Here is a 13,569-nt window from a genome sequence, read left to right as displayed (position 1 = left end):
GTCATTAAAGAAAGAAAAACACCATACAGTTAACATTGCAGCCAAGACGAATGGGCTTGCCTGCCTTCCCTCCACCCCAATCATCTTTCTCTCTGTTGCATATAAACTTGGGACACCCTTTTACATAAACCTGAACAAAACCCCAACCATCTCATTGAATTTCAACAATGTTAAACATTTCGAACATAAATGATTTAATTCACCTTTAAAACAAGCCTGGCATGCATCTTATCCCTCAACACTGAAATATACCTGTGGTTTATTTCACTCTTAAGTGAAGTTAAGCCTGTGGTTTAACTATCACTCTTAAGATCTCTGCCTTTATATAACTAAAAATCTACAAGGAGAAAAAAAATCAAATGACTGTGAAGTACCTGATTTTGGTGGCAGAGGGGTGGGGTAGGATTTTTTTTTTTTTAAGATTTTTATTTATTTACTTGAGAGAGAGAGCATGAGGAAGCGAGAGTACAAGCAGGGTGGAGGGAGAGAAAGAGAAGCAGATTCCCTGTGGAGCAGGGAGCCTGATGTGGGACTTGATCCCAAGATCCTGGGATCATGACCTGAGCCTTACGGCTTAACCGACTGGTGCTTAACCAACTGAGCCACCCAGGCAACCAGGACTGTTTTTTTTTTTTTAATGACAATATTAAATGGACATTTTAAACTGGAAAAGTACGTTTTTTTCACACGTTTTGTGAACTTACAAAATTCCATGTGGAAAAATATTCTAAGGATTAATCCTAAAAGCTTAACTCAAGGATCTGCAAAAGGACAGGTTCTGTGTGCAGATCACAAGATGCACTGTGATGGAATCACAACTGAGGGAACCTCACTCGAGTGGATCAATGATGCACGTGCTCTGAGGAATACCTAGCACAGAGAACTGTTAAGAGTCCTGCATGGCTAGAGGACGACCAAAAAGTGAAAGATAGATTTTTAACCTCTTGAATCTCCTTTCAGAATCCAGTATGGATGATCCATATTGACTTAAATCCTCTCCCAATGAACAAAGAGATATGGCAAGCCATCAATTTACTGGCATTTGAATGTTGAACAACTTCATTTCATTTCCATTGGATTTATTTATTCCTAATCCCATGTCCTCCCTTCATCTTGAAGGAGCAGCACTAGTTCCAACATTCAAAGATCTGGGAGCTAGGCACGTTAGTGTTCCAGCTGTAGCTCTCTGGAGAGCAGTCTGGTGTGTCCTTCCTCACACTGTAACTTTCGCAGACTAGAGTCTCAGGTTTTCAGCTTATCCTCTCGTTGCAACTGATCCGTCGCCTCGTGTTTCACTTCCCTGTAACGTCTCTTCCTCAGATACCCAATGTTTCTCTGTACACATTACACGCTCTTTAATGGGAGCTGACATAAAAACCAGGGCATATTTTGTTTCATCTCTGGTAATTCCATCTTGGTGTACTTCTGCAAGACAATGGAACCCAAAGCCAAGAGTCCATATCAACACCTTGATCCCCTCTTTTGAGTCTCGATAGCTTCACCTTTCACCATACTTGTTAGTTTGCTTCAACTCTTTTTTCTGGGGTAGGTATTTGTATTTTTTTTTTTTAAAGATTTTATTTGTTTATTTGACAGAGAGAGAGAGCACAAGCAGGGGGAGCGGGAAAGGGAGAAGCAGACCCCCTGCTGAGGAGGGAGCCTGATGCGGGGGCTCGATCCCAGGACCCTGGGATCATGACCTGAGCTGAAGGCAGACGCTTGATGACTGAGCCACCCAGGTGTCCCGGTAATTTTCGAGTAACTTTTCTCTCAATGAATGATGCTAGGGGTACTTGAAGCAACCACCTGTGTCATGAAGGCTTGGGAGGGGCAGAGGGAGAGATGGCAGAGTGTTCTCAGAGTCAAAGGAAGGCTCCTTTGACTCCTTAGAGCTCTGAGTTGCACTCTGTCAAAAGTACAGTCAACTCAACCATCTAATTACTTATCCTGTTTTCTGCGAGCTGTCTCCATTTATAGTCTGCCACTAAATCATAACGGGGGGAAATTCTGAAAGCAAAGTAATAAAATTTCTTCTTTTCTTAAATGTGCTATGCTCCTTTCTCCTGAAGCTCTTTGCCTTGCAACTCTGTGGCATCTTACTCAACGTTACCTTCCCTAATTAATATCATCTGCACAGAGGAGCTGTCTCTGCGAACACCTTCCCCCAGTCTTTGTTTCAAAAACAACAAGAAAGACTAAGAGTACTCGCCGCATTAATCTCGAGGCAATTCCAATGAACACTTGTTTTTATTTAGAGAGTTGTCTATTCATGCTAATTCTTTGGCTAGCTGCTCAGGAGGAGACACCAATCACTCCTGGCACAACACCCTATTACATGGTCACCACTGAAGGAAGGAGTGCTTCAGCCCCTTCCTCCTGAGGTAAGAATAACTGCTCTCACCTGCCGATCTGAACGGTGGGCTCTGTGGCGTACACTGTGCCTGAGAAACCGGTGTGTTCAGTGATGTAGGGCAGCGCCATCATGCAGTGGTAGTTAGAGATGAGGATCACATCTACCGTAGACAGATCTATTAGCTCGGTCTGCAAAGAAAGGGGAGGGAATGATACATATCTGTTCGGGGCACACAGATCAGCATGATGTGACTGAAAAATGATGCTGTCAGAATGCAGAGAAGTCGTTTTTGTACTACAGAATAATGACACCTTTCCTGCAACACTTCCATTCTCTCATTTTAGGAGGTTTCCTAATACTGACATTAAGTAGCAGGACAGGATGGCTAACGGCGAGAATGCAGGAGTGCACCGGCAGTGCCCCGATTTTACTCAAATAGAGTTCTGAGTTTGACATACGAAGGTAAATGACAACAGGGACACTTCAGCAGCTGCTGCCTCACAAGTGCAACCAGTTACCAGGAAGCAGAGAGCGCATAACAGAAGCTGTGAGGGAACTAGAATACAAGGCACCCCTGCTACGGATTTACTGGTAACAGAGGGAGCAGCGTGCCGAAACCCGCTCTTCACGAGTCAAATGCAGAAGGCAACTTTTTTTCTTTTTTTGAGGTAATTTTTGACCACTAGTGCTGGATACAGAACAACAACAACAAAAAATTTATTGGCAGAATCACCAAAGGAAATTATACTCTCATATTCTGCCCTAGCCTTAACCTCAGATCTACCTCATTATTAAGGTCATGTGAAAAGGGAAAATGCCACTGTTTAGGAAATTTTATGAAAACCCTTTTCGTAGAAGGAATTGTCTTTCCCATATATTGAAGTCCTACCTGTCTTTTAAGGCTCCATTCTCTTCTTCCATTAAGCCTTCCTGATTTGCCCAGATGAAAAAACAGAAAACAAAAAACAAACAAAAACCCAACATTTCTTCCTCAGAACTACAAAGGCACTTATGGATGTCCCTCTTAGGACAGTTACCATTCCATGCAATAGCTCCTCAAAGCACCACTCTGTCCCTCCAGTACTAAATGTCTCTGAGGTTAACGATCCTGTGTGACTCATCTCTGTCCCCTCCCAGCTATGGTGGCCAGTGCAAAGCAAGCCTTGGTGCACTATGGTTGGAGCGATGCAACATTATAACTGGCACCCTCTGTGGGAAAACGTGAGTCGCCCTGGCTCAGAGACATCATCTCAATCACTGAAGTTCCCTCTGAGAAACTGTATGGTGCACTAAGGACAGCAAGGGGTAAGTCAAGGAAGTGTTTTACTTAGGAGAATGGGTTATTGAGCTAATATGTCTCCCACAGAGAAGAAGTAAAAAAGATGTCTGTGCCATCTTTGCAAATAAGAGAGACAGTATGCCATTTGGGCTGTGGGCATTTTCTAGTTCAATGACTTTATATATGAAATAAGTTAATTTAATAAAGCCACCAAGACATAATCAGCTCCTGAGGACAGCATGTAGATTAGAGGTCAGAAGCTACTCATTGCTAGGGCAATGGCAATCTGTGTAAATAAAATGCCTAATGACAGTAAGAGCCAATTTACACCACCCTTAACTCCATGTTGTACATGGCATTTCCAAGACAATATCCTCATAATGAAGGGTCATGTAACATTCCACTAGTTCTGTTCCCTATGACCCCTTTAGAACCATTTTCAAACAAGTAAGAAAATTAAGACATAATCAAAGGGTGACAGATCCAGAAAACAAGGGAACAAGAGTTGAAGCAACAAGAAAGCTCAAAAGCATCTCTACTTTCCCTCTTGAGTATAGAAACCGGGTGAGTTTGAAATTTCTCTTTAATATGTAAGAATCAGCCCACAGAGTCTAGAATGATGAGAAATCTGGTGAGGACAGCTGGAAGAAAAAAATATATATACATATACATATATATATATATATATATATATATATATATATATATATATTTTGTCTGTATATATATCAAGAGTGCCTACATAAACATTTTTCCTCTGAGAAATAAATTTAACATCCAATCCATGTTTATATACTCACATTTATATATTTGCTTACATTCTTTCACTTGATGAAATCCAATGAGGATTAATTTTCAACTTGTATACAGACACACTTGGGTTCTACAGACCATGAATTGGGTCAAACACTCATAATTTACTGGCTGCTTACTATACTGCCATAGACCTCATACTCAGTCTACAGTGTGGACTTTGGGGGTACAAAAATATTTTAGGTAGTTGCACTAGATTATAAATTCCGTGAAGACTGGGAGCAGGTCCTCCTGGCTCACCTACAAGTCTGGGAAGACTGGACTGGAATAAGTACCTCTCTCCTGATCCTGTGACTCTCCTATTTTCTCCCAGTCATACAATGCCCTACCTCTACCTTAAAATAGTGACTATTATTAGTTTGACCCAAACTACAAGACAAAACAAGTGGAAAAACTTTATACAGCTCTAGAAGCCTAAATATATCAATGATCCTTTAGCTCAGCAAAAGATGAACTGTGAAATGGTAATTGTTTAATTCCAAGTCTTGACTGTTTAGTGCTCTATGGAGCAGGTCAGAAAGTCATTAGAGCACAATTCATAAATTCTACACTGTTGTCCATAAACTGAAGGTTGCAGCAGTCAGTGCCATATGTAGAAAACTGAAAATAAACGTAGCACTTGGGATTAGGAATCTCTGAACAGATGGGGACCTGCCCCACCAATTCCTAAATGACAAATGAAGGTGACAAAAGATTTGAATAGCAGTTAGGAAGAGCTCAGGACTCCTGGTAACTCTTTACCTTCACCCTTATTCTTACTACTTTATCTCAAACTTGTTCCCTTAACTGCCACCTTCAATTACTGTGTCTTCTTCTCTTTCATTCCACTATCCCAAAAGGGCACATACACATACTTCAAAGAAAAAAAGTTTATCTACAAAGTATCAAAGAAAGTGGTGAGATGGAAAGAGAGGCAGGAAGAGAGTACAAAAATAAGGGAAAAATATTCCAAATTTTCTTTTGGCATTGAACTGTGGAAGTATCTCCCGCATGCACTGTAATCCACTGGGTGCATGGAAAGAACAGGATGGTAGCCTCTCCTGTTGATTTCCTCAGGAACCTGGGACTAGCTACTGGCCTCCCTATACTTTATCTGGCTGTTGAGAATGCCATCTATACCAGTCTAAGATCAGGATTGTCAGCTGAGATTAGCTGCCTTAAAATGAATGGAAATTGATCCTCATTTCCTTTAAAATGATAAAACTGGCTCCAAACTCTTATAACAAGTCTCACTGGGATAATAATATGTAAGCAATAGGTATCCATGGCTCAATTCAGAATCTGTGAATTTCAAGCAGTATTTGATGATATTTAAAGTCAGCAAGAATTTTTACAGTTTATTGTATTGGCTGAGTAACAGCAATTCCCAATTACCCACTGTAAACAAGACTACAAAAAGTATGGCTAATCTGACACAGGCATATAATTACAAAACTGAAAGGCTTGAGTTCTTTCTGTACCTTGCTCAAAACTATGCTCTGGTACACAGTGTCAGTGGGGTTTACAGAAAGAGCAAGGAATATAAAAAGGAGAGATAAAATTTCTTACAGATAATATAAAAAGCTCCTAAATGATTATATTTTAGCTGTATAATAATGTGCCCGGAATAACTGATTCAATTTGAAAAAAGAAAGCTAATAAGCCCCTTAAAATTATTTCTTGACTTCATTTTGAGAGATATGCTTTGTTTCTACAGTAAGAATCATTTTCATCTTACCTCTGGCAGGCAGAATTCAGGCACAGAATCCACAAATACGTGACCTGAGCACTCTTTTAGCTCCTAAAAGGAACAAAAAGTAAAAAATTCTAGGAAGAGATACCCAACAGATACAGCACCAAAGAAACTTCATCCCCAAACCAAACTTTCCATGAAGAATCACAGACGTCTAGAGAGTTGGAAGGCAGCCGGAAGGTTACTCACGCCAACTATTTTCCTGTTTAGGCTCAGAGAGGCTAAGTGTCTTACTCAGGATAAAAACCGCTGGTTGGTGGCTAACTCAGAATTTGGATGTACATTTCCTGATGCCTCTTCAAGGCATGTGCGGACATATGCTGCTTTCTAATTCATGATGCAGTGATTTGCAATTAATAGTTATATAGCCCATACCAGCAATATCAGAATAATCTGGGAACACTGATGGAAGTAAAGATTCCGGGGTCATCTAAGACCCAAGGGATTAGAAATCTGGGGATGAGGCCAAGCACCTCTAGTGATTTTGTTATGCAGTCAGCTTGGGAGTCCTGGCCCTAGACTTACAGCTTCTTTCTCCTCCTACCAAGGGTTGAGGGGCAGGGGGCAAACAAGGAGAGAGATGAAGAGTAGAGGGTAGGGATTAAGCCACCACCATCACCCTCACCTCCGTGGACATAATCTTTGTCCTTGCGGAGCATACAATTTATTTGGGGTTGTAAACCAAATGTATTCATTCAAAAGAAAAAAGTATACTTATATAGAAAGAGAATATACTACAATTCCCCACTCTGCTCATGACCTACCATATTTAGTATGTCTTAGTTTGGATTCCCTCACCAACAGACCTTGAGAAAAGGGTGAGTACGAGCTAACAGGGAAGTGCTGAAAAAAGAGCAGGAGGATGGGCAAGTAATAGGGGGCTGACAATGGATATGTTACTGAGCTACACACCACTGTGCACAGCTGGGACTTATTCCCATGGGAATAGAGTTCTTAGAGTTCTAAGAAATGGTGTAAAACATACACCTTGGAGTCACCATCCTCAAAGGCAAGCAATCTGGGATATTTACATGGCAACTCCTACATTTTGTGCAGCTTCAGGGAAAAAACTCTCTGGCAGACTCATACAGGTATTGGTAGCTGAAATTATGACAGAGCAACGCAGAGAAGAGGCACGAGAGGGCCACCAACAGGGGCTGCTACAATGCCTCCAGAAGGCCACTGGAGTTGCTGTCTTCCCTCGCTCATACTTTACATTGAAATCTGTGGAAGACTTTTTGGTTCATCAAGGTTAAAGTTTTCTCTGACTTTATATGGAAACCAGTAAAAGTCAGTGTTTGGTTGACAGTTTGCTCTTTCCAGAAAAAGAAAAATACTGTTAGAATTTTGTCCATCATGTTTTCATTAATCACTGAACACGTATTTCTACATAGTCCTATATACGTGTCTTTATATATTAGAGTCTGCATGGTTTTACTCTCAATTTTTATCTGAAATTAGGGTATTAACTATGTGTGATTTTCCTTTTGAATTTTACAAGTCTCATATCAGAACCTGACAGACTTCCTCCCCTTGCCTTCCACTGTAATAAACTGGTTCCTCTTCTTATAGGACTACCATTTAAACAGTGAAAGACCGAGCCCAAAACGGACTGAAAACAGTTCTTAATTACAATGTACCTGCTAGCAAAAAACAAATGAGCAATTATGTTTAATGGGAGAGGACTCCCAACTCCCTTAGGATGAGGCTAAATATGATTAAAGACAAATCATGGGAAATTTCAAAGTCCTGCCTGGTCTTAAATTGGCTATGTAATCTTCTTCCCCATAATGCTACACATCAGGGCATGTCCACCTCACACGACAACGCCTCCTCTGAGGCGCTCAATCCTTCCGGGCCTGGAGAAGCATATTTGCCATTCCACGCACTTATAGTGTCCCTGTATTTTATTCACCACTCCCTTCTAATGAAATGCTCCCACATACACATGCAAGTCATTTTCGCTCACAATGCACTGGTAATGGGATGCTTCTGAGCCTTTCACAGGGAACAATGATTTACAACCAGCAGGAGAGTTAGGCTGAAATCAGGTGCACAGGTTCCTGAATGTCATATAATTTTGCAGTTAGCTAGGAGGGAAATCTGGCTTCAAATTATGCATTTGGCCTGCACTGGAGGTTGGGGTGCAGTTTCAGAAATTAATTCTGTAAAAAGAGCATCCCTTTATTAATAATACCTGTTACAAGAAGGAGATGCCTTAGGCGGATGATTCTTTTTAAGGATCTTTAAATTTCTTCAGTTTTTCAATAGTGAAATTTGAGACAGGAAGGATGATTTGGAGGACTAAGAATGGCATGCATGAGCTTTACAGTTTTTAACCTTCCTTTACCTCTGATTTTTTTTAGTAGAAAATGTAACTAGATGATAGTTTTAACATTTTTGTACCTTTGGTCTCTGATTTGTAAATTAACTGCCTAAAAACTGATCTGAAGAAGGAATTACTGTGAAGATAATCTAATGTCAAAAATTTAACAGCCTCAGAAGAAAATTTATTTATGTCATTTACTGTAGGCCTAGTCAGTGATTAAAGTCAAAATAGAACCCCAAATCCTAGATTCCTAGAACTGTGCTCTTTGTTCATGACCTATATAAGGCTGTCCATTCTAGGCTACCAGGAAAGGTTGGAATAAGATGATAGTTCATAGTTTAGAAGGCCCTCTATTTAAATTTACCCAAGAACATGTTTTCCCTCCTACTCCCCCAAGAACACATTGCCTGGGAAGTTAAACACTGGCTTTGCAGTCTGTTCTGCACATGGCAGCCAGAGTGATCTGATCAGATAATGACACTGCCCTCCTTCCATGGCCTCTCCTCACCCAAAGAGTAAGAACCAAACTTTTCTCAAAGCCCTACCTTACCTAACTGCTGACAGAAACAGTTTAAAACTCACATACTTGAGGATTTTAAAGTTGTTTTTTAAAAAAGTTTTACTCCTTCCAGTCATGGAGTCAGTACAGCCTGAAAATAGAACGAACTGGATGGAACTCTCTATAGGCATTACCTTTGAAACTCTCATTGCACTGCTAAAAATAATAGTTTTCTTTCTGTGGTGATAAAATGTATTTGCAGCAGAAGTTCTTAGATTTTTACACACGAGCAAATTGGACCTGAATCTGAACACTGAGATTCCCTAAAAGGCTCTTAAAAATAATCACCACATACTGAAGACCCTACATGGATCTTGGGATTTTTCAGAGAATACAAAGGGAAAAAAATGACCCCATCCATCACATTACTATAGGGTGGCTCTGGTATGACAAGATGGCTTTCCACTGGGTGTAGATATGCCTCAGTTATTATTACCTTATCCAAGAAAGCATTTCCATCCTTTAGGGACCAGCCAGGAAGATTAGACAGCCTGGGGCTGCAAAACAAAAGATTAAATTATCCTAAATAGATTATAGTCCTCAGTGATTTCATGGTGACTGTATCATCTCCATAAAGTTAAAAACAGTTTGAAATTACTGGCAGCAATGTCCACCCAAAATACTAATTGAAAAGATGAAAAATAACCATGTTGTAACAAGCTTAAGAATTACGTGGCAACGGAACATTAAAAAGCCAAGTAGTTTAGTGCTAAATTGGGAAAATTAAAAGACTCCTATGCAGAATAATAAAGAGAAAAAAGAAAGATGAGACACTAAAACATTTTATAGTTTGGTTCCAGTGACTGCCCATGACTTCACCTTGCTTGTGCTTGACAACAAGCCTGAGGGGAGGGCTGAACGGGATCATCATACTGTGGATGAGAAAACAGACTCAGCGGGGTCAGGTGCTTTGACAAGAACACTAAATTCACTGCAAATAAAAATACCTGAATTCCAGTCAAGTCCACATTCCAGATTCACCGCTTATAAATGTATTAGTCACTTCTCACCTGTGGCTTGGGTTTCCAATTCTGGAAAATGAACCTAGTCTTCCTAAGTATTACAAAATGACAGCATATGTAGGTGAATAATTTCTAGAAGATGAGGCTAATTTCATATATATGTGAAAAAGTCTAGATTCAGAAATCATTCACTCCCGGTAATCTCAGGATTTGAGTTGACTAGAAGAATTATGCTGAAGGATGAAAATGCAAATAACATAGGGGAAAAATGCTGATAAAAAGAAAAACTTAATGAGCAAGGTGTTATGTGAAGAAAAGCACATCTGAAGTACAAGCTGGATGGCAAAAGGATGTTAGTTAGCACTTCATCCCAAAATCAGTCTGTAAAGTAAAAATTAAGGGCAAAGTAATAGCGTGGGACTAAAAGACTCTATATTAGAAATCAAATTAGTATACAGTCCTTCATCCTCTTGCCAAAATAGTTTTATCAAGTTTAGATTTTGTAGTTAGGTGAAAGGGTATGAAAGTCAAATAGAAACAAAAATATTGTATTTTCCAATCTTCTCGGAAATGTTAAGAACTTGAGTAAAATATACATTCATCTAATTTTAGAAAAAAATAAGAATTTGGGGATAACTTTTAATTTTGACATAATTCCAAACTTACAGAAAAGTTGTAAGAATGTAAGGATAATGAAGTCCCTAAAATATACATTCATCTAATTTTAGAAAAAAATAAGAATTTGGGGATAACTTTTAATTTTGACATAATTCCAAACTTACAGAAAAGTTGTAAGAATGTAAGGATAATGAAGTCCCATATGCCCCTTGCCTCTACTCTCTGTTTACATTTTGCTTTTATTTATCAAAAAGTGAGAATTTTGGATTTCACACTTGGGAATGAAAATTACTAGTAGCAGAATAAATTTGGTTTGTATAAATTATACCTGATAGGCTTGTTTTTTTTAAACTTTGGGAGTTGTCTCAGAAAAATATTCTATCATTAGCTGTTTAATTCCCATCTCATTTCATAGTTACATGTATGTTTTCACTTCTAGACTTGTTGAAAAATATATTTACTGTCAGATCAAATTAAAAAACCAAGCACTCAAATGAAAGTATGACAAAACAATGTGAATACTGTTCTCATTTCGTGCACACTAACCCTCTAAAGGAAGGCTGTGAATATCCACTTCCCTTTATGAAGAGACCTGGATCACAGCACATGTATTCTGTCTATTCCCCCATCACATACACAACAAATCAGCCTTCAAATTACAGATGACTGATTCAGTTAGTTGTCTACAACAAATGATTAGAATGGTACACTGCTTATCAGACAATAATTTTTTAAAAAGTAAAGTTTTCAGATGCTGTAGGTTTGTTTTTTAAAAAAAATTTTTTTTTTTTTTTTAGATTTTATTTATTTATTTGACAGAGAGAGAGAGACAGCAAGAGAGGGAATACAAGCCGAGGGAGAAGCAGGCTTCCTGCAGAGCAGGGAGCCCGACGTGGGACTTGATCCCAGGACTCCAGGATCATGACCTGAGCCGAAGGCAGTCGCTTAACCAACTGAGCCACCCAGGTGCCCCTGTAGGTTTGTTTTTTTTAAAGATTTTATTTTTAAGTAATCTCTACAGCCAATGTGGGGCTCGAAATTACAACCCTGAGATGAAGAGTCACATGCTCCTCCAACTGAACCAGCCAGGAGCCCCTCAGGTACTGTAGTTTTAACTCCTGTTAAATGCTTTTTTTAAGATTTTGTTTTTTGTTTTTTGACAGAGAGAGACACAGTGAGAGAGGGAACACAAGCAGGGGGAGCGGGAGAGGGAGAAGCAGGCTTCCCTTGGAGCAGGGAGCTGGATGCGGGGCTCGATCCCAGGACCCTGGGATCATGACCTGAGCCGAAGGCAGACGCTCAATGACTGAGCCACCCAGGTGCCCTAAATCCTGTTTTAATAACATCAAAGCCTTCTATAAAACACCTGTAGTTATTCTGGATTTGAGAAATTGCCAGTAGATGGGACTGATTGCTCAAAGAAGAGCAATGACCATGTTATAACAATAGTGCCAAAGATGAAGTGCCACAGAAATGTGTCACCAAATAGCAAAGGGATGCTGACTACAGAGATAAAAATATTTGGTTACTGAGTTCCACTCAGTTAATGACTAAATCATAGACTCAGTATACTTTAAGCTACCAAAGGGAAAGGGATTTATTATGTTGCTCTTTTATTACAGAATTTGTGTACATTTTTTTTAGAGAGAGAGAGAGAGAGAGAGAGAGCACACAAGCATGCATGTGCATGTGGGGTGTGGAGGGGCAAAAGGAGAGGGAGAGAGAGAATCTTAAGCAGGCTCCACACCCAGGTGGAGCTGACGCGGGGCTTGATCTCACGACCCTAAGATCATGACTTGAGCCGAAACCAAGACTCAGCTGACTGTGCCACCCAGGCGCCTCTGACTCTGTGAATTTTTTAAAATAAGGAGAAAGAAGTCTCTACAGAAATCTACTTTAATAAAATATGGGAGGTGAAGATAATAGAAAAATTATGATTATAGATGAAACATCTTTCCATCTCCTATTTAACAATAATTTCTTAGAAAAAAATGCCATTAAAAATGTTATAGTCAAAAAACACATGTATACAAGATCTGCTATTTATTTTATATTATTGAAGTATAGTTGACAGAGATATATAAAATTCAGGTATACAACATATTGATTTGGCAATTCTATACATTACTAAACGCTCACTACAGAAACTGTAGTCACCGGATATCAACATACATTATTACAATATTAATAACTATATTCCTTATGCTGTACTATTCATCTCCGTGACTTTTACCTATACCTCTTAATCCCCTTCACTTATATTTTAAAAAAATAGGTAAAATATTCCCATAAGTAAATAACCTAAGGCATTTAAAAGTAATCTATTGCCTAAAAAAATAGTGAAAGGTAAAAAAAAAAGTAGTGAAAGGTAGAACAAACATGAGATGCAATTCATTTTCTCCTTCTACTTTTCATTTTTCCACTTTCCTACTGAAGGCTGAAATGCATTACTTTTATAATCAGAAAAGAATGTAAGAGGCATGACTACCTTTATTCATTCAAAAAATATTTATAAAAGCTTACTCTGAACAAAGTATACAAAGTGCAAGGCTATGACACTACATAAAATAATCCTTGAATTTCAGCAGTGCGCACTTTAGTAGAGGGAGACGGTCAACAGCAATTACAACAGAATAAAATAAAAGCTATGATGGGGTAAGCAGAAGTGTTATGGGTTCACACAGAAAGGGCACCTTTGCCAGCGTAGGGTGTTGTGGGAGAGCTGGGAATAGGAGTTAGGAGGTGAGGGCAGAGGAGGTGTTTCCATAAAGAGGGCACAGGGAGGGAACAGCCTCAACATGTGGCAACAGTGCTGGAGGAGAATGAGCTGTTCACTTTCACTCACTCAGTAATGAATCTCTATTTATGTGTCAGGCATGCAGCTACTGGTGCTATGACCGTGAACAAAACATACCTGTCCTGAG

At 39.4% G+C, this 13,569-nt stretch overlaps 1 protein-coding gene across 2 annotated transcripts in view; it reads right to left on the bottom strand.

Moving 5' to 3' along the window:
- Nucleotides 1–13,569, bottom strand: part of INTS9 (integrator complex subunit 9) — a 104,042-nt gene that overhangs the window by 52,627 nt on the left and 37,846 nt on the right. Inside the window, exons 3-5 of one of the 2 annotated variants that reach the window (XM_025873769.2) lie at nt 9,502–9,562; nt 6,163–6,225; nt 2,402–2,541 (exon numbers count right to left, since the gene is read on the bottom strand). In XM_025873769.2, the coding sequence (XP_025729554.1) occupies nt 2,402–2,541; nt 6,163–6,225; nt 9,502–9,562 (264 nt within the window). The remainder of the gene's footprint in view (nt 1–2,401; nt 2,542–6,162; nt 6,226–9,501; nt 9,563–13,569) is intronic. The other variant, XM_073892537.1, reaches the window with a different exon arrangement.

Source organism: Callorhinus ursinus, unplaced genomic scaffold (assembly GCF_003265705.2).
Source record: "Callorhinus ursinus isolate GAN/ISIS: 27379988/994484 unplaced genomic scaffold, GSC_fseal_2.0 scaffold4, whole genome shotgun sequence".
In the NCBI taxonomy this organism is placed as follows: Eukaryota; Metazoa; Chordata; class Mammalia; order Carnivora; family Otariidae; genus Callorhinus; species Callorhinus ursinus.
This window is presented reverse-complemented; position numbering and strand designations above follow the sequence as displayed.